Raw genomic sequence first — 21,689 nt, 5'->3', positions numbered from 1 at the left:
AATGTGACCAAATGTGTGTGTAATATAGCCACACATAGATACTGCAAATTATTTTTTTCCAAATTTCAGTATTTTAATCTTTCATAGTGAGGACTATCATCATGTATTATTACATTACACCCAATTACATTTTATGTTCTTGTCATATAATGTACATCATTCATTCATTCATTCATTCATTCATTCATTCATTCATTCATTCATTCATTCACATGTTGCCCATTCTATTGCCTTTCAGATATGTTAGAATTCTTACAATTCCCAGACCAGGATAGAACTGTGTCTGGAACTGTAGTCGAAACACCCAGAAGGTATCATATTAAGAAAGGGTGTTATATATTTACTGTGTCTTATTGGAGTGATTTTTCATCAAGATACTGAGGCCTGTGTGAATACAGTTCTCAAAGTCTGTTTCTCCAGTACAACTGGTACAATTCTCATTTGATACTTATAACTTTATTTTTTTTAAGTAAAAAATAAAAACACCTGGCTGAATGAGTGGCATAGCTGTATATAAGAAGGATTGCAGTGTAAGCTCCCCCTCCCAACTGTTATTAAACATAATAAGAGACTTTGAGCTTTCTCAGCTCTTATAATAACATATCCCAAATCTTACATGGACTGTATCAGCTGGGAGGCTAGAGTTCAGAATGACGTCAAATGTCTTATAAGCCTTGATTGGTTCTAAGATTCTAAAACAACATTTAAAGCCTGTCCTGCCAATGACTTTAGAATGGAGAGCCAATTCTTTGATTTTTCATTCTTATCTGTGTTTTTTTCCTCAACTCCTCTAAGGATCCCACGACTATTTCCCCACATTTAAGAGGTAATTATAGTGTTATATTATATTACATTTTTATTATATTATAACTATTCTATAGTTCATTTTTAACAAACATTTACTCTTCTGATGGGTGTAAATATTAATCAAGAAGAATATGCTTTAACTGATTTTTCTATCTTGCAAATATATGTCTTTGCAATCCCATGTTTTGGAATTTTTGCATTCCAGTTCAAAATTTAAAGCATAATCCAACCAGAATTGGATTTTTAAAAACTTTGTAGAAAAATACAGGCATTTATTTTACAATGAAAAGGACTGAATGTGCTTAACTTCAGTATGATTACACATTAAATGTTTATTAACTTCAGGTAGGTAACTGGTAAACCTGTGAGGTATGCAAATGAAGCTTAAGCATAGCAAATAAATTCTACATTGCAGGTCCTACCAAATTTGTGATAAATATTGAATTTATAATGGTGGCTGTATAGGCTTCTTGTTTCTTTTGTTGTTACAGAACAAAAATGATTGGTCATCTCATGTTTTTTGCTAATTCCTACTACACATTCCCAGGTTATCCTAATGTCAATTCGGTTAAGATATAGATTGCAAGAAAACTAGATCTTAGTTTCATTAATCTAAGAAAGATTGATTTTGGCTTTACCTGAAGAAAGTTTCCTATTTGCACTGAGATTTGCAATCACATGCTAATTTTTAAATTTTAAAACTTCTTGATAGTAGAAAATTGCAATACGAAGGCAGATGAGACCTTGATTATGTTTTCACGCTATTTTGATATCTATATCTATATCTATATCTATATCTATATCTATATCTATATCTATATCTATATCTATATCTATATCTATATCTATATCTATATCTATATCTATATTTATATCTATATCTATATGTATCTATATCATCTATCTATCTATCTATCTATCTATCGGATTTTTCTTTGTGAACTTCAATAATAACAAATCCCACTTTTATTATTATTGAAAGTTGCAGGAAGAAACAACTTTTTCTAGATTCTTAGATGTAAAGTCATCTGCAGAATCTATGGTTTTAATAGTGGTCATCTCCATAGAATCTATTTTGATTCCAGAAATCATGAATAAATAAATCATTTCAAAAATTACAAACTAAAAATCTATTAACTGAAATACCAGGAAGAAATCTTTGCTTTAAAAGAGTTAGACTTTTCAGATGAAATAAGAAGTATGGGTGATTGATGTGGCAATACCAAGGGACAGTAAAAAAAGAAAACAAAAAATTGGAACAGATCAAAATCAAGAAAATACTTGATCAAGAAAATCAAGATCTGAAAATTGAAGTTAAAAATTATGGCACACATCAGTTATGGTGGTTCCAATGATCATCAGCAAACTGGGCACCACACCAGAAAATTTTGAATAGCACTTAGAAATTCTGCCCATTGACAAAATTTCCATTCGTCAATTACAAAAGGCCAACTGCTTGAATCTTCATATATTAGGCCAATACATTATGACATCCTAGTTTCTTGGGAAGAACTTGATGTGTATAAAAGCCAAAATCTGCTAAAGAACTGGCAGCTGTGATTTCACATTGTTGTAATTAATCATAATATAGCAAAGAGTGTTGCTATGACCTTCTTGGACATCCTTTTTAATTAAAGTGAAAGATGGACCATAAGGCAAAGTTTAGGCCTCACTTTTAATTTGCTTTTTCTTTAAAACTTGCAACTGTAAAAGTTCTGTGGATTCAGGGAGAGACTTTTCCATGGTGAGGAGTTCAACATAAAGATTGACTCAAGTTGACCTCACCGCATGGTGAATGTGTGGCACTTTGATGTGGTTCTCTTGGCAACAACAGAGAAGCGTGCAGGGGTGTTTTCTGAGTATTCCAGTCTAACAAATAACCTTTGGATTTCCTGGTAATGTGATAAGTATTAGACAAGTGCAACTCTGGTTAACTTTTCAAAATCAGCCAAGGCCAGCTAGATGCTGCCACTATTTAATAGGCATTGGGAACAGAAGTATCTATAAACATGGCAGAGACTACAGGGACACCCCCCCCCCCTAATTTCTGTACTGCAAAAATGTATACTGTACTGTACATAGTCACAATTACACAGTAAATGACCCACATAATTAATTTGTTCCACTTATTTGGTCATTTCTGGATAAGGCATGTTTCAAATTCCATTATAAAAATGCATAATATCTGTATTGAGCTTGGAAATCTGGGTATGTATACAGCTTGGTCAGTGGCTTTGTTGATTGTTGTTGGTGTACTTTAGCTATACCAGTGTTGTGCTGCATAGGGTTTTTAAAAAAAATAATGTTTCTATACTGTGTGTGTGTGTGTGTTGTAATTGTTTTTGTATAATTTTAATAATTGTAAGCTTTCCAGAGTCATGTATTTGAGATGGACAGCTATATAAACTGAGATAATGAATGAATCCGTAAAATCAATAAAGTTTTGTTGCCTTGAATATCCCAACTGAAAATAAAACAATTTCTTGCAGGTGCTACCTAGCCCTGGAGAGATACCTTCATGCCTAATGTAATGTGGTAGCTTCTTGGTGAAGGTGTAAACACTTGCAAAAGAGAATCACTAGCAGATATGCCCATATCTTTTCTTGGTTAGCCCTTCTAAATGGCAGGTTTCATGGCTAGTGTCTATAACACCTAGGCCATATGGCTTCTTTTTTCCCCATTCCCTTTTTATATGGAGTTTGTGTAATATCTGATCTGGTTGGTCTGCTCAACTTTGGGATATCCATCCATTCATCCAGTCCCTGAATCTTAGACATAGATTCCCAAGCCTAGTAACTACCAGATCTCCTGAAGTTCAACTCAACTGGATTGAACCAAACTGGAACAGAATGTTGCATTCTATACCAGGGGATGGCAAACTTTTTCTCTAAAGGCCCAAATCTCAATCTTACTCCATTTCCAAGGGCAATCTAGGAATGTGGCAGCCATTAGAGAATACTGGTCACTAATAAGGAAGTCTCTGACAGGTTGCCACTTCCACACAAGTTGTGTTTTCCCTGATCTTTGGCCAGGCCCTTTGCCTACTACTGGCCCATCCATTCATAGCTTATAAAACAGGTGGATTTCTCCCATGGAGCATAGTTTGCTGATCTTTGGTTTATACCTCCATGCTCATTTCCATGCTGAATGGAATTTTCTTTTTTTAATATTAGGAAAAGCTTATTTTCTGGGGTCATATCACTTACTGTGATAGACATTCAGGACACTGTGCTGAAACACTGTGGAAAATAGGAGGAGGCCTAATCGCATAGATTAGGCCTCCTCCGAATTCCATCAGCCAGCCAGTGTAGACTGGCAACTACTCGGAGGAGAGCCTTCTCGGTGGCTGCTCCGACCCTCTGGAACGAACTCCCCGTGGAGATCCGGACCCTCACCACCCTCCAGACCTTCCGCGCCGCACTTAAAATCTGGCTATCCCGGCTGGCCTGGGGTTAAAGATTCTAACCCCTACTCGAATTGTATGACTGTTGAGTTCTTAAATGATGTAATGCTTTTATGTTGTAAATTGTTTGTCCTTCCCCCACCCCTTTGAACTGTGAGCCGCCCTGAGTCCCCCCAGGGAAAAGGGCAGCATACAAATAAAGTGAACTAACTAACTAAAAAACTAAAAAAATAGGACGAAAAACCCATCCTGGAATTCTCTTTTTCTATTTGTCCATGACAGACTAAAAGTCCTAGGAAACCAGATATATTAAGGTGGATGCATAGACAGTTGGAAGTTGGAATAAAGTATACAATTCCAGTTTTATTGTTACATGCATGTGCTGAGCTTCTAGTAAAGGCTAGGGTTAAAAACACAGCGAGTAGCAACATAAGGTGGTATTTGTTCAAAGCAACTATAATTATGGTGCAGTTCTTATTGCTTTTGTTTGGAGCTCTTCCATGAGATATAACTCAGTCAAATGCCAAGACACATTGGAGGTAAAATATTTCTTGGTCAAATGCAAACTGAATTTTATGCAGAGAGGTCCCCTATAAATTAGGTACATATCCACTCTCCCTGCAATATTTTTGTTTAATTTTTTTTTAATTCCTTCCAAACCAACAAAAAGTTGGAAAGGTTTTTTTTGTCAGCAGGACAGCCTTCTAAAAAATGAATCTGACCAAAGCCAACACAAAGCCAACACAAAGAAGTTAACATTGAATCAGGCAACAGCATATGGAGGGGAAAAGAAACTCCCACAGTTTTCCTCATTCTTAAGCACCTGTCTCCTCCCTTCCAGTCACATGACGCAGAATGTAGCTACTATTTAGGGATTCAAAAGAAGCCATGATCTTTGTGCTTTCCCTGGCACTTTTTTTTAAAAAAGCTGCCCAATTAAATATTTATATAGAAGAGAAAACACTTTGAAGCAAATAGCACATCCATACTTTCTATTTGACCCATTGCCACTATGGGACACTTTCTGATTCCTGAATGCAGAAATGGATAACCATGTCCTCTCACTTTGAGACAATGTCAAATTCATACTCCAGATGTGTTTTCCAGATTTGATTCAGATTCGCGGCTTTCTTACCTGAGCCTCTTTTTTTGTCTCTTTGAGTCAGTGTTGACATCTGGTGACTCCCTGCATTAGTCCCTGCAGTTTCCTTGGCAAGTCATGAATGATTTGCATTTGCCGTTGTCTTCTTTTTCTGACTGAGAAGGACTAACCCAAGGTCACTCAGCTGACTTTGTGGCCACGGTTGGAGTCAAGTCTCCCAGTTACACTCCCAGTGTAGTGCCTTAAATACTACACCGATAAGCTCTCTTTAAGCCTTTAGAGTGGATGATTTCCAAATCTTTCATTCTGATATTAGCCCCGATCTGATTGGCTGCAATGACTTGCTTCATTTTCTCCAGTGACTGGTTGCTACCTTTGGGCAGTTATTGGCCAGCAGTTGGTTTTCCTTTTCTCTTTCTTTAAAAAAAAACCAGGTAATTTGTGGTTGATATAATAATGTCTGTTAAGTCAATGAACTAGCCACAACCATAGACACTCATTCTCCACTTAACACTTAGATCTCCTTCTTTTCTGTTTCTATCCAGTCTGGATGATGTATGCTTTCTTGCTTCCTTGACCTACCCATCCCCATCCATAGCACTACATAATTTCCCTCAGTGGTGGAATGCAACCGATTTAACAACCATTTCAGTGAGCGTGTGCACACACAAACACTTTGCACATGCACACTTTGCACACACGTGTGCCTAATGCTTGCTTTAAACATGCATGCACCTAATGCACGCTTTGCGCACATGTGCAGAATTCCAAAATCACCCATTTTAAGCTTAAAAACCTTCTATGTCAGTGCCAGTCAGTAAAACACCTGACACACAGCAATCCGCTGTACCGCGCGAATCAGCTAAGCTAAAAAAACAGGAAAGTATAGGACAGGAAAGAGCAGGGGTGGCTAGGTGGGGTCAACTGATCACCGGAACTACCGCTTCACCCAAAACAGTTCGAACCGGCTGAATCCCACCCCTGGTTTCCCTTCTTTTCCCATAAAAGTTTTTAAGTGAAGACTTTTGTGCATTCTAGGAACACTGTACTTTGCTTCTGTAGAAATGAAAAATTAATTCTTCCTTGCTACAAAGTTTCTGTTGACCTACCATGGAAAATAGGAAAAAAAGAACAACCTGTGCCCTCTATCTTTGACATGGTTATATCACAGGAAGAATGATACAATTGGGAAAAGAGAAAAAAGAAAAAGAAAGAGTCTGTTTTTGTGTCAAAGAGATAAATACAGGAAAGGGATGGGGATGAAAGCCTCTGTGTATGCAAACATCTGGAAAGCGAAGAAAAGGCTCTGGGACTACTGAACAATCAATAGTTTTGAAGGTTTTGAAGTTGATCTAAGAAACAGTCAAAAATGGTACAGGATACCCCCAAGTTTGTCTGTCAGATTACATTCAAAGCATTGTGTCAGCAGAAACTACAGCAGAGAAACCTTTGGGGTTTTCTTACTGTGGTAAATTTAGTTTTTCACAATAAATACATAGCTTATTTAAAAGCATGGTTTCCTACTTCACCAAGTCAACTGTGGTCATTTTGCACTGGTGAGAAGAATTAACATTTTTTCCCCAGTAATCATTTCAAGCACACTGACATCTCTCATGATAACATGAGGAATATGTGAAGGTACTCTTTCCCGATTTGATCTCTAAAATCACTGTTCCAAAATAAGTGCTCATTGTGTTTATCTCTACTTAGTGGAGAAGTTGAAGGATGAAGTTAATCCTCCTATATCTATGCCTTGTAGGCATGTCTTATGCTGGTCCGGTGAGTATTTCAGAACCAGACACTTTATTGCATTTCATTTTTTAATTCTCTTCTTGTGATAACTCAGTCATACATCTATCTCTTTCTTCTTTCTAGCTGCGTAAACCACGCAGGGCAGGATACGGAAGCAAAAGTGAAGAAGTAAGTACATTTTCCACTTTTTTTCCTGGAAAGGAGGCCTTAGATTTATTAATTCAAGCAAAAATGAGCCCTAACCCCACAGGTTAACCTTTCTCTTATCCCTTAATCCATCTGTGGATGCTCACAGTCACTATCTACTTTGAAAATCATAAAGTCTGCAAACTCAGGGGGCAAGGACACTGTTAGGAGACAAAGGTGAAGGACATAGCTTGCCTTCAGAAGACCAGAGGTCAATATTTAGCACAAATAAAATTATGGAGAGGAAATTCTTAGAAAACAAAGACCATTTAGATGTATGAATAACCTAATTGAGGATAAAAAAACTCATCTTTTTAAATACCTAAAAGTAAAAATAAAACTTTGATATATATTGAAAGCACACAATTTTCCTTTAAGAGGAAAAATCTGGAAGAATTGGGATTACTTCTGAGTCCATATGGTTGTGTTTAAGGCTATGATCTCATGATTTCTTTAACATCCAGCCAACTGGACTATTCTGAAATAGTGTAGGAGTTGCAGGCTTGAATGATCAGTGGTCAGTTTTATTACTTTTATTAAGTATTGAGTGTGATGGTCTAAGAATTGTTTTTCAAAATTGGAAACTTTAAGATGGGTGGACTTCAACTTTCAGAATTCCTCAACTAGTCATGCTGTAAGAAAATGGTAAGAGCCATGGTGGTTAAAATGCAGTTATTGCAGGCTAATTCTGTCAACCGTCAGCAGTTCAATCCTGACTGGCTCAAGGTTGACTCAGCCTTCCATCCTTCCAAGGTCAGTGAAATGAGGATCCAGATTGTTGGGGGAAATATGCTGACTCTGTAAACCACAGAGAGGGCTGAAAAGCACTGTGAAGCGGTATATACACTATATTGCCGAAAGTATTCGCTCACCTGCCTTTACTCGCATATGAACTTACTGTAAGTGAGGTCCCATTCCTAATCCATAGGGTTCAATATGACGTCGGTCCATCCTTTGCAGCTATAACAGCTTCAACTCTTCTGGGAAGGCTGTCCACAAGGTTCAGGAGTGTGTTTATGGGAATTTTTGACCATTCTTCCAGAAGCGCATTTGTGAGGTCACACACTGATGTTGGACGAGAAGCCTGGCTCTCAGTCTCCGCTCTAATTCATTCCAAAGGTGGTCTGTTGGATTGAGGTCAGGACTCTGTGCAGGCCAGTCAAGTTCATCCACACCAGACTCTGTCATCCATGTCTTTATGGACCTTGCTTTGTGCACTGGTGTACAGTCATGTTGGAAGAGGAAGGGGCCAGCTCCAAACTGTTCCCACAAAGTTGGGAGCATGGAATTGTCCAAAATGTCTTGGTATGATGAAGCATTCAGAGTTCCTTTCACTGGAACTAAGGGGCCAAGCCCAGTTCCTGAAAAACAACTCCACAGCATAATCCCCCCTCCACCAAACTTGGCACAATGCAGTCAGACAGGTATTGTTCTCCTGGCAACTGCCAAATCCAGACTCGTCCATCAGATTGCCAGATGGAGAAGCGTGATTTGTCACTCCAGAGAATGTGTCTACACTGTTCTAGAGTCCAGTGGCAGTGTGCTTTACATCACTGCATCCGACTCTTTGCATTGCACTTGGTGATGTATGGCTTGGATGCAGCTGCTCAGCCATGGAAACCCATTCCATGAAGCTCTCTGTGCACTGTTCTTGAGCTAATCTGAAGACCACATGATGTTTGGAGGTCTGTAGTGATTGACTCTGCAGAAAGTTGGCAACCTCTTCGCATTATGCGCCACAGCATTCACTGATCCCGCTCCGTCAGTTTACATGGCCTACTACTTCGTGGCTGAGTTGGTGTCATTCCCAAACACTTCCATGTTCTTATAATACAGTTGACAGTTGACCATGGAATATTTAGGAGCGAGGAAATTTCACGACTGGATTTGTTGTACACTCCTATCACAGTTCCATGCTGGAATTCACTGAGTTCCTGAGAGCGACCCATTTTTTCACAAATGTTTGTAAAAACAGTCTGCATGCCTAGATACTTGATTTTATATACCTGTGGCCATGGAAGTGATTGGAACACCTGATTCCGATTATCTGGGTGGGTGAGCAAATACTTTTGGCAATATAGTGTAAGTCTAAATGCTATTGTTATTTCTAAGATGCTGGTAATATGATCAAATCAATATTTGTTAAAGGATTCGTGTATGAATTAAAGTAAAAAAATCAATGAAACTTCTTGTAATCACACCTGTTATTGTTTTCATCTTTCCTCTGAGACTTGAAAATATATTCCTAAGGGTTTCTATTTTCATCTATTACATCCATCAGTAGTTCAGCCTAATGAGCGATTTTATTATTTACCCAGAAGACGCAAGATAATAAATGTATTTGTTTACAGATGATGCAGTTTGGTCCATATGGCAATATTAATTTACCACAAGTAAGTCTTTTCTTCTTCTTCTTGGAAGAATAGTATTATTACACACAATGAAATATACAGTAAATGAAAATGAATCTTGAAATTTAAATGTAAATGTTTTTATTTTTGAAAAGTTACTGTAAGAATTGGACAGAAATCTATCATTGTTAAGAGGCTTCCAGATCACTCAATATGAAGGTAGGAAAGGGATGATATTGGTCTCATCAGATTTTATTTACTTTTAACTTTATTTTCTATTAGGATATGCCAGTTCTTAGTATCCTCTGAGGCAAGGGATATAAACAAAAGCAGTTGAAAACAACATTTCAGCTTTAAAAGGAGTATAATAAAGGCCAGGTTATAAAGCAGCTTTTTTGAAGCATGACAGACATAGAAATATGATCTGACATAACATTCTACTTGTACTAGCGTAAATTCTCCTTTGAGCCAATCTCAGTTGGTCATGCCCTTGTAGTTTTCATTGTAATAATATGAAAGTGATTTGCCATTTCCTTCCATATCAACCTTTCTGCCCACATCCAACCTTGAAGTTTCTTCGTCTCCCATCCAGGTACTAATCAAAAGGGCTGTGCGATGCTTTAGATTTAATTCAGAAGATACATCAGAAAGGACAGGAATAACCAACACCTACTGAACCTTATTAAAGAAATGTTCCTGAAAATGTTTTTTGACTTACATTGCATAAATTCTACTAACCAACTGTGATCCTAATTAGATTTTCAAGATAAGCCAAAATCAGGTTGCTGCAAATGAAACAGTGAATGTTGTGCATCGGGAGGATATGTCTTCTAAAAATGGTTAGAAAGGCATTTTTTTCACTATGGGCAGCAAAATGTGAGGATGAAACCCTAAACAAAGTAATCTAAACATAAGTCCTAACTTCTAGAAAAAATGCAGATTAATATGTCCTCCAGTAATGTCACTGCACCAGTATCCAGCAGGCACTTGCTGCTGAATAAAATATACATCTGATCACTTAGATACTACCTGTCTCCATTGCCCTAATTCTGGTAATATGTTTATTACTGTAAATAATCCAAACATGTAGGCTTCAATCAAAATTCTTCTCCTGGTCTGGATTACTGGATGATAACCCAATAACACTGCAAATTTGAAAGGCCACTTAGGAAGTATCTGGTCTTAAAACCATAGAAAATACCTATCTGTTGGAAATAGATTCAGTACAAGTGTTGTCACCTTGCTAATTGTGGGTTAATTCATATTAAAATTTTGCAGATATTCTTATATCTTTGAATGCTAGTATTATCAGGAGGACCCTACTTAGAGTTCTTACTGAAAATACCCATTAAAATTCCATGCCACATTTTGTGGGCTTCCGTACAACCCATCTCCTACAAAAATATGCTTCCCTTCTAAACAGAACTCACATTTTGCAATGTGAGTTGTCAGTGTCTTCTACCTGGGAAAATGTTAAATTTCTTCTAGTTAATATAGTGCTTTTATAATTATCTACCTAAATGTTGCAATGTCTACTGAAAATTTCATGCTGTAGAAATATTAATCAGTGATGTTATTTCTATGGAATTGATCAGCCATGTTCTCTCTTTTTATGCTTTCTTTCTTTCTTTTACTTTCTAGTCACAAGGCTTTTCTGGTGGCTTAGAAATTGCATTCCTTTATAATTTTCTTTTATTTGCTAGCCACCTAGGTTTTTTAAAAAGCTAGGTATAGAAATTGGATTAAACATTATAAATAATAAAACAATGTTGTTGGCATCATTTTCTAAAATTATTTTAGAAAGTGTGTTTAAAATATAATTCAAATATTCTCAATTTGTGTTTATCCCCTTCATGAAGTCTTTGCACAGAAGAATCTTGTGATACTGCCTAAATTCTTGGATAGTTATTATTAAAGAGTACATTTACAGATGACCCATATTTCTGCCCCTAAACCCTCCAAGGCATATCACAACTGTTCTCTGATCATATTTAGTTATGTTGCCTTTTAAATGCTGAGAACTTGCTTACTATGAGCCCATCAATGATCCCTACAGCTAAAAAATGAGAAGAAATAAAGAAGAAATAAAAATGGCACTCAGCCACCACTCTGTCTCCTAAAGCTGGCATGGCTCCTGTAACAACACAAATCTCCATATCCCCACTTCATCTATAAAAAAAACAAATCAGCTGCAACTCCTTTTTATATTCCAGGAAACCTGAGGGTTACTAAGAAAAGCCATCTTTCCTTTTCCATAATTCATCTCAAATTGTGATGGTGACAGAATTATGTACTGACGTTTTTGTAACCAGTACTTTACTCAATAGTTTCAGCCATGTTTATATGTTATTGAAACAGTGGAGTAGACACAGCCAAAATAAGAGGAAACTGATATTCAAGATGGCCCCAAAAACAGCCCGTATCATACATGAGTTGAAGTTGAGAAACAACTCAAAAGTGGATTAAACCAATCAGAATAACAGAATATACAGAGTTGGGACCTTGGAAATCTTCTAGTCCAAACCCCTGTTCAAGTAGGAGACCCTATATCATTTCAACAAATTATTGTGCGATCTCTTCTTAAAAACCTCCAGTGTTGGAGCACCCATAACCTCTGGAGGCAAGCCGTTCCACTGATTAATTGTTCTGTTAGGAAATTTCTCCTTAGTTCCAGATTGGTTCTCTCCTTGATTAGTTTCCATCCATTGCTTATTGTCCTGCCTTCAGGTGCCTTGGAGAATAGGTTGACCCCCCTCTTCTTTATGACAGCCCCTCAGATATTTGAACACTGCTATCACATCACCCCAGTCCCCAATGCCAACAACTGTTCTTCATATTTTATCCTTCAGTACCCTAATCATCTTTGTTGCTCTTTTCTATACTCTTTCCAGAATCTCTAATCTTTTTTACATTGTGGTGACCAAAACTGGATGCAATATTCCATGTATGGTCTTACCAAGGCATCATAAAGTGGAAATAATACTTCATGTGATCTTGATTCTATCCCGCTATTAATGCAGCCTAGGATTGCATTAGCTTTTTTGACAGTTGCAGCACACTGCTGGTTCATAGAAGCTGATACATAGGAGCCCTAAATCTCGGTACATTTTTGCCATGCAAAATATATAAATGTATCTAAAACCCCTTTGTGTTGCAAAAACCAAATACAGTGGAAGAGCAACAAGGCACAACTTTAAAAATTTGATTCCCGTGTGCTGAAACTCTACACTATTTTTTTTAACTTTTATTTCAGATTGCTGGTTCCTTTTATGGCTACCATTCAAATTACCCACAGATGTTGCCCCAGTGGCCTGTGTTGCCACTGCAGAGATTTTTCCTCTGGCCGCAATCAGCCTCACCAGTACATCAAGCTTCTAGGCTTCCCCAACAGAAGCCGCAACAAATTCCAGGAACTAAGCAGCCCAATCAAAGGCCACAGTTACCACCACAGCAACCAAGATATCAGCAGCCACAACCTCTGCCAAAACAGCCACAAAAGACCAACCCATCTCAGACGTACCCACAAGTGCCATTTCAGTATCCTACGGAGGGAAAACAGCAACAGCCCCAGGTAAGTGAGTAGATTTACTTTTGAGATTGAGATTATGATAAGATCCGTGGTGGTGCAATGCAGAGGCGGTACTCAGCAGGTTCTGACCAGTTCTAGAGAACTGGTAGCAGAAATTTTGAGTAATTTGGAGAATTGGTAAATACCACCTCTGACTGGCCCCTATCTATTCTCTGCCTCCGAGTCACAGCTGATCGGGAGAAATGGAGATTTTACACTTTCCTTCCCCTGCCATGCCCACCAAGCCACGCCACGCCCACCAAGCCATGCCCACAGAACTGGTAGTAAAAAAATTTGAATCCCACCACTGGTGCAGTCATTAGAATACAGTATTTCAGGTTAAATCTGCATCTCACTGCCAGGAATTCATTTCTCACCAGTTCAGGGTTGATTCAGCCTTCTATCCTTTGGAAGTTGGTAAAATGAGGACCCAGCAATATGCTGACTCTAAACAACATAGAGAGGCTGTGAAGCACTATGGAGCAGTATAAAAGTGTTATTGCTAATTGTAGAATCCTGAAGGCATCAAATAAAAACAAGAATAATTCTTCTTGAGAAATAAACATTCCAGGTTGGGGTAGCAGATTTGAAGAAAGGGATTAGGAGAGGATAAACTGTTTATTCTGTTCATTAGTTGAGTCAGTTGGTTCACAATTGCTTCAGGTTATTTGATTTTGGCTTAATTTAGTTTGCTAAATTTTCAGCCATGGTTTGTCAACTAAGTTTATGTTTTACTTTGTGAACAAACCACGATGATACTGACCAAAACATAATCAACATATTTCTGTGCACCATGTAATAGACAAACACAAACACAAAGTGTGATAAGAGCTTGTCTCAGGTGTTTCTCAAACTATAATATTCACTGAAGCAAAAACTGTATGTATCTGCTCAAATGGACTCAACAAAACTTATATCAAATAAATGTATTAATCTGTAAGATGCAATAAATCTCTTGGTTAGCTTAGCTGCACTTGACTAACATAAAAACATGTGACATTTATTTATGATTAAAAGAATCAAAAACACATTTGTAAAACATCACTAAGCTGCTCTTCACAAGGCATTGTGTTGGATTAATACAGGTACCACCCTGGGAACCTATTTCAATCTTGGAGCTGACTGGCACTATTTATTTTCGAAACATTTACTGTGTTATTTAATTAGTTTTCTGGGAGACTTCACTGAAATATGTACATGCAGTAGTTGCATAAAATAAAATAATGTGCATTGAAAGGAAGTTTGCACAGACATAACAGAATAACAGAGTTGGAAGGGACCTTGCAGGTCATCGAGTCCAACCCCTTACTCAAGCAGGAGTCATATAACATTTCAGACACATGGCTGTCCAGACTCCTATTAAAAGCCTCTAGTGAGGGAGCACCCACAACTTCTGATGGCCAGCCAATCCACTAGTTTATTGTTCTTACTGTGAGGAAATTAATGTCCTTAGTTATAGATAGCTTCTCTCCTTGTTTAGTTTCCAACCATTGCTTCTGGTGCCTTGGAAAATAGGATGATACCCTCTTCTTTGTGGCAGCCCCTCAAATATACATACGTACGTACGTACGTATGTATATTTACAAAGACCAAAACTGAATGCAATATTCCAAGTATGGTCTTTATCAAGGCTTGTTCACTCAATCAAAATCACCGTTACCTAGGATCTAGTTCCATCTAGATTTTCAGGTTATAACCTAAATAGTGTCATTACTATACCATTCATACCATTCATACCATTCATGTGTTCATCTCCAAGTCCTCATATTGTAAATCACACATGCTGCAATCCTTTTGTGTCTTTTCAGGAGTGAAATTCCATCAGCTTAAATGGCTTGTATTGTCTGGAAGCAAATATTATATAGCTTGGGTGCATCTATTCAAAGAAGTAATATTTTTCCCCATTGCTGATATATTTAGAATTAAGCTACCAGAACAGAAATATTTTGTAGTCCTTTCAGTAGCCCAAGGCTACCTCAATAGATTAGTGTGCTGCATTCATCACATAGTGATACTGCAATTATTTTTATGTTGTAAATACATAACAACTGGTTCCTTTTCTTTTCCAGGGCTTTCCTCCATATTCACAACCACCTTGGCATTTTCCACAGGTGAGTCAATTATTCTTAATGTAGAAATCTGAAGGTGGTTGATTATACAGTAGTTTTATTGTTTATTGGTTTTGGTCTGTTAAAAAAAATACCTTGGGGAGATAGTGGTAGAGATGGAGATGATGATATAAAAGTCCATGAGTGGTACATATTGCCTTAATGGAGAAATGCTTCCTGCATCCAAACCCATGAGACAAAACCTGTTTTGGAAATATTATCTATTATGATGTGCTCACGCATTCTCTTGCAAAATTACAACTAAACCCAGCATAATTCTTACAAAACACTAATCATCACTGTAGGATTCGTCAACCTGAAGTCTTCAAATGTATGGAGTTCAAGTCCAGAATATCTATCTAAGAGAGTATTCTGGGAATTAAAGATCACATATTTGGAATGTGTCCAATGAGTTACAGTTATGAATTGAATAATCATTAGACAGTATTCTCCTTTAGCCATGAAGCTCACTGGCTGAGTTTTAGCCATCATTTTTAATTACACCTGCCTCACAAGATTGCTGTGAAGATAAAAAGGAGATAAATCCTGTGTGCGCCTTGACTCCTAGGCAATAAATGCACCTTTTGTGGAGCTCTTTGACATTAAAATACATTTGACATGGATGAAATTTTTCTCTTCATTTGCCTCTAATGCTTTTTAGCAGAAGATAGCAATTAAATTGTCTTTGTGTGTGTGTGTGTTTGAAACCGGATTTAAGATGAGTTTACAACTAACCATCATCCAAGGAACCAGTATTCTCTAGTCCTTTATTTATGATATAATATAATCCTAGACATATCACCTTAAAGCAAAGTGCACAGGCAAAGAACTGAAAAAAGCAACACTAATTATCCATTGATAATTTAAAAGAGCACAGCTAACCATCTTTCAAGGAACCAGTATGCTCTGTTTATTGATTATTATTATTTATTGATTAAGTAATCCTGGAGACATCACCTTAAGCCAGGGGTCTCCAAAATTGGCTAGCTATGGAATTCTGGGAATTCAAGTCAACAAGTCTTAAAGTTGTCAGGCTTGGCGATCCCTGCCTTAAGGCAAGACACCAATGAAACACGGTTACCATTTAATTATCATGGCAACTTAAAGACCATCTGACCATTGTTTTTATTCTAGATTTTTGGTCCTCCAACCATAACAGTATGGGTCCTATAAGTCCTTTTGAGACTTATTGTTTCCTGTGATAAAGGGTTAAACAAATTCTTTTAGCAACCAAACCAACTCTTCAACAATTCCCATTTTTCATGCCACTAAAATGTAGTGGGTTGGTTTCCTACTGAAATTAAGTGGCAAATAACGATTTGGTGTCTAATTGTTACCAATTATAACAGAGATGGCCTTGGAAGTATTGTAAATATTTATTTTTTTTCCTGTTGCCTGCCTACAATAATTGTATATCCTCACCTCACAATATCAGTACTGATCTAGTTAGAGTAATTAAGGTACCAAACCACTTGTAGCTCAAATTTTTAGTTAAGTTGGTTTGGGCAACCAGATATTTTTATTCCCAAAATAATAAAGCAAAAATCATGAACAGGAGTGAACAGTCCCAAGATTACATGAAGTCTCTCTCTGATAAAATAAGTGGTCCCTACAACTCTTTCTAATATTTCACTGGCAAGCTAATCAATATGATCTGCTAGAAGACATAAATATTTTACTTGTATATCACTACTATTATCAGTCAGTTAGTCCATCAGATTTCTCTTAACCAATCAGGCGAACCTTTCATTGTTACTATGATTGTCAATGTTCTGTTTTTAGAGACAAAATTGCATATGAAGAATATTCTGTATAACATTTCTTAAATAAGCTGAAAATCAACTAGAAACTTATACTACATAATTCTGTTGTTCTATGTTAAGTACTAAAACTTTAAGTGTATATCATAGTTATTATGAAAAACTAAATGGTGAAGAACACCTTTGCTTCTGAATTTTTTATTCTGTTTTTAAGACGTTGATGGCTTTATTGAGTTTTTTTTATTCACATATTCTCCCAATGTGCAAGTAAAAGCAAAGTAATGAAAAACAAACTCTTAACAATCCTAAAAAGCTAATAGAAATTCTCATAGTAAATTTGTCCTTAGTTAAATTTTCCATTTAAAAAAAAAGTCAAACAATTCAGTGAAATAAAGGGAAATGCTTCAATACTTAAAGTTCTGTGATGCAACAGAAGAAAGATTTCAACTAAATACTTCAGCAAATGAATAAACATAATAAAATATACTTTATTACTCCACTGCTGTTTTTCTAACTTTGGTTTCTGGTAATATCTTCAAACATGAACCATCCAGCCATCATTGTGAAATAAACTCTGTTGTCATTGTGATTTTATCATACAATGATGACTCTATAAGGCACTATATATTACAAGTAAGGATCCTGCCAACATATTTTTAAAATGTTCTCAATTCCTCAAGTGCTGATATTTACCAACTGTTGAAAAGAGGGAACAGGAAAATGAGAGAGGAGAGGAGAATGTTAAGTCTGAAATCTTGAAAAAGATCTCACTCTATATTTTCCCCAAAGTATACAGGTTAATAGTTATCATAGCTGCCTTCTAGAGCAAATTCATATGTAGTTCAAATAGTCCCACCCACCATTATCTCCAGGGAATCTAGAACAGCTATGGATAGCACCCCTATGCACACCCACATAATCCCCTATAAAATAATTCTCCCAATGTTGACTTAGTAAGCCCAGGCCACAACATATTGTTAGACAAAGAGGGGTTGAAGATACATGTGCATATGTTTTTACAAAAAAAAAAAAGTTACAAGGGAAAATGAGTTGATCAGGAATATCAGGGAAACAATAATCAATGGAATCTTGATTTTTTTATCCTACCTTTATTATTTATACAAGTAACTCAAAGGCTGATCATACCTAGCACTCTTTCTGCCTCCTATTTTCTCTACAACAAAAACTCTGTAAGGTATGTTAGACTTAAAGAGAAGAGGACTGCCCCCAAATTACCCAGCTGGCTTTCGTGAAATTAGAATTCATGGACTCATAATTTCTAGCCTGGTCCCTTAATCAGTAGACCAAATTGGTTCTTGATTGGTCTTAAATAAGTATACTTGTCTGATAAACATTGAGTTATTATTCCATAGCTATTTAAGGTCTCATCCTGTATTTCCCCAATCCTTCCTGACTTATTTATTAATTTCCTTAGCATATGCCATTTGGACAGCCACCTGTCAGCAATGAAGAAGGGGTAAGTATAACAGTTAAATGCACTAATGTATATATGAGCTATAAGTGAAGAAAAAATGGGGTATAGCTTGAGAAAAGCTACCATGATTTTCAAAGACACCTTGAATGTACCACAGTTGTACACATCACCATATTTAATGTCTGCTACTTCTACGTTTGCTGCACATTGAATTATATTTATTTTATCATAATTATACCCTGAAGTTAAGATCTCTTTAGCATCATTAAGATTAAGAAATGTTCATTTTCTCCCATTTTGTTTTCTCATTTGCATTTTTAGACTCCATATTTTGGATATGGCTACCATGGGTTAGGAAATCAGTCTCCTTATTATTCTGAAGAGATGTTTGAACAAGAGTTTGAGAAACCCAAAGAAAAAGAACCCGCGAAAGAGAATCCAGCATCAGATCCTACAACAAACTCAACAGTTTCCGACACAAATTCAACCATTCCAGCCAGCCATGGAGGGAATGCTACTTTTTCAGGGCTCAGCACGACAAATAATGAGGCCAATTTTCCAGGTCTTTCAAAAAAAATTGTTAGTGGAAACGGAATCCCAATACCTTCTCCTACTGGTCATATGTCAGGACAAAACGACGCAGTCCAGAATGGCTTTGATCAATCAAATTATAGACCTAAGTCTACAAATACCAATGTTTTTCGCAACTTTTTTTCAGGTAGTCAACAATCAAGGGGACACGGTTCAGATATTTATAAACCCAACCCAGATATGGGTAATTCAAGACATGATACTTTAATTTCTAGAGGAAATCCATCAATGCAAGCTGAAAACCCAGAAGAGCCTTGGGTTTATAGAGACAATTTAGTTCATAGAGCTAATCTCCAGAGAATTAACAGTAATCACCCAACAGCAAAAAATAGGCCAAACTCATATGGCCAACAAGAGAAATTCCATTATCCTGGAAATAATCCATCAAGCTGGAGAGCTCATCCTAGCTCTGATCCAGGACCTCAGTGGAATAAGAATCCAGCACATGGACGTCATAAACAACCTAGTTCTCCATCAGAAAGCCATTCTCTGAACAAAGTGGAAGAAAACAGTGATTGGTATCATCCTTCTAGAAAACAACAGTCAAATGATCAATCCCATCCAGAGATTTTTTCGGATACAAGGGGAACTCCATTTGAAAAAGAAGCCCATAAGAATGATTGGGATGAACAGTCATTTATTCATATGGATCATCAGAAGGGACCATTTCCATCTTTACAAAACCAAATGTGGAACCAGAAAAATTTAGAGATAGTAAAAGAAACTCCTCCAGGTTATAATTCAGCATACTCCCCAGGTTCTTTTCACCACAGGGGACATGCTACTTATTCTGATAAGAATTCTTACAGGGAAGAAGCTCCTTCCTTTCATCCCAGATTTTGGGATGACAAAGAGAATTTGCCAACAGTAGAGCCTCTAGGGCAAAGAGAAAGACCATCTTATTCACCCCTTTTGCCTTCAGATCAAATGCACAGGAGCGAATATCATGAAAGCATTCAACAGGAGAATGAATTATATTCCAGGCAAAGTATATGGCCCCATGAAAAACATGTGACTGATCCTGATATACAATACCAAAATCCTCCCTATAATCCAAGTGAGCACCATATAAATCCCAAATATTATACAGACCAACCAGCTAATGAAAGAGGCAATTTGCCATATGAGGAAATTAACAGACGGATTCCAGTTCACGGTTCAGAACATTATGAAAATGTTCCACATCATATAAGCAACACACATGGACAGATAGGTAGGAATCCACCATACCCTCCATATCCTCCACCACAAACTAGTAATCTTTTCCAAGGAAGATCACCTTATGATGAAAGAGATAGATGGGCCCCCAAAGTGGCTGACACATCTGCTCCCAAAGAAACTTCATCTTACTTTAATACGTACTCCTCAAATATCAGAAGAAACCCAACATATACTGAAGATACATGGAGAGCCATACATATCAGTGCACCCTTTTCAAGTAATAATGCTCCTGGAAGGAGAAATTATCCTAATACAGGGGTATATCCAAGAGAACATGAAATCATCACCTCCCAACCTACTATCAACTATTTTTGCTGTACAGGTGAGTCCCCAGGGGCAAATGAAAATATTCTGGCACCTTTGAGAATTGCACCTCAATTCAAGCTAGTTTCATGGGGACAAAAAAATAGCCCAACTTATCCAGAAGGCAGCCATGCCTTGCATGCCAGGCGACCTGCATACCTAGCTGGCATCCAGTCTAACCATTGGAACAATTCTTTGAACTCTAATCACAAAGAAAATCCAGATGACTTTGGGGAAAAAGTAGCAGATCTAGAGATGAGTCCTCCATGCTCCAATTCTCTATTAGGCCAAACAAGTGATCATGATACTATCTATGAAACTGGATTGTTTTCTTCCAAGGGTATACTTTGCTCTAAAAATAGCATCAGAGGGGATGGACATACTGTTCTTGCTCATATCGTGGAGGTAAATCAGCCCAAGAGAGAGTTTGAAAGGGCAACTGTAAGGTTTCCACAACCACAAGGCATAAGAAATGAAGCGGTTAGTGAAATTGATAGGAAGGAACACCGTGCAACCCAAGGGTTTGGGTGGACACCATGCTTTGGAAGTTGGTTAAAACAGCATATATCTAGTACTGGAGACCCATTAGTGGATCAACCTTCTGATGTCTTTTATTTAGAGAATTCAATGCATGCTGGGAAACCTATCATGCTGCCTGAACCCCAGCCAATGTCTAGCACAGTCCCATCTCAAGATGGAGGAGAAGATCAATTAAAACTCACTTCTCCAGGAGAACAGGTGGGACAACCAAATGAAGGAACAATAGATTGTTTAGTCCTCCAAAATGAGTGATTCATTAAAAAGAACCTGCTTTTCAGAATCTGCAAAAGCAGAATGTCCTGAGTGCAGATGTAGGTAAATATAATGCAGACATCTGTGCTGCTCCAAAATAGACCTGACCTTTATCAGCTGAAATCTATATATTATATTTCTCCAATCTGGAGCTATCCAGATTTATCTGAGTTGCAGGTCTAAAAGCAATAATGGCTGAGATTATTACAATTGTAGCTCAACAATTTAAGCCAATCTTAAGCCAAACCTATGCCAGTCTTGAGGAAATTGGGTTGGGGTAGGGAGTATAGTAGAGAGTTAACCAAAGAGA

At 37.2% G+C, this 21,689-nt stretch overlaps 1 protein-coding gene across 1 annotated transcript; it reads left to right on the top strand.

The window, feature by feature from the left end:
* The first annotated feature begins 7,037 nt into the window (after positions 1 to 7,037).
* ENAM (enamelin) lies at positions 7,038 to 21,379 on the top strand. The gene is made up of 7 exons (XM_032213811.1): positions 7,038 to 7,091; positions 7,188 to 7,232; positions 9,602 to 9,643; positions 12,855 to 13,172; positions 15,239 to 15,280; positions 18,473 to 18,514; positions 18,794 to 21,379. The coding sequence occupies exons 1-7, from the start codon at positions 7,038 to 7,040 to the stop codon at positions 21,377 to 21,379; spliced, it is 3,129 nt and encodes a 1,042-aa protein (XP_032069702.1).
* The last annotated feature ends 310 nt before the right edge of the window (positions 21,380 to 21,689 follow it).

This window comes from Thamnophis elegans, chromosome 3 (genome assembly GCF_009769535.1).
Source record: "Thamnophis elegans isolate rThaEle1 chromosome 3, rThaEle1.pri, whole genome shotgun sequence".
NCBI classification, from domain to species: Eukaryota; Metazoa; Chordata; class Lepidosauria; order Squamata; family Colubridae; genus Thamnophis; species Thamnophis elegans.
Note: the sequence above shows the minus strand (reverse complement) of the source record. Positions and strands in the feature narration are given on the sequence as shown.

Coding starts and splice junctions, on each gene's coding strand:
- ENAM (XM_032213811.1), top strand. CDS start 7,038: ATGAAGTTAATCCTCCTATATCTATGCCTTGTAGGCATGTCTTATGCT. Junction 7,233..9,601: donor ACGGAAGCAAAAGTGAAGAA/GTAAGTACATTT, acceptor ATTTGTTTACAG/ATGATGCAGTTTGGTCCATA. Junction 13,173..15,238: donor GAAAACAGCAACAGCCCCAG/GTAAGTGAGTAG, acceptor TTTCTTTTCCAG/GGCTTTCCTCCATATTCACA.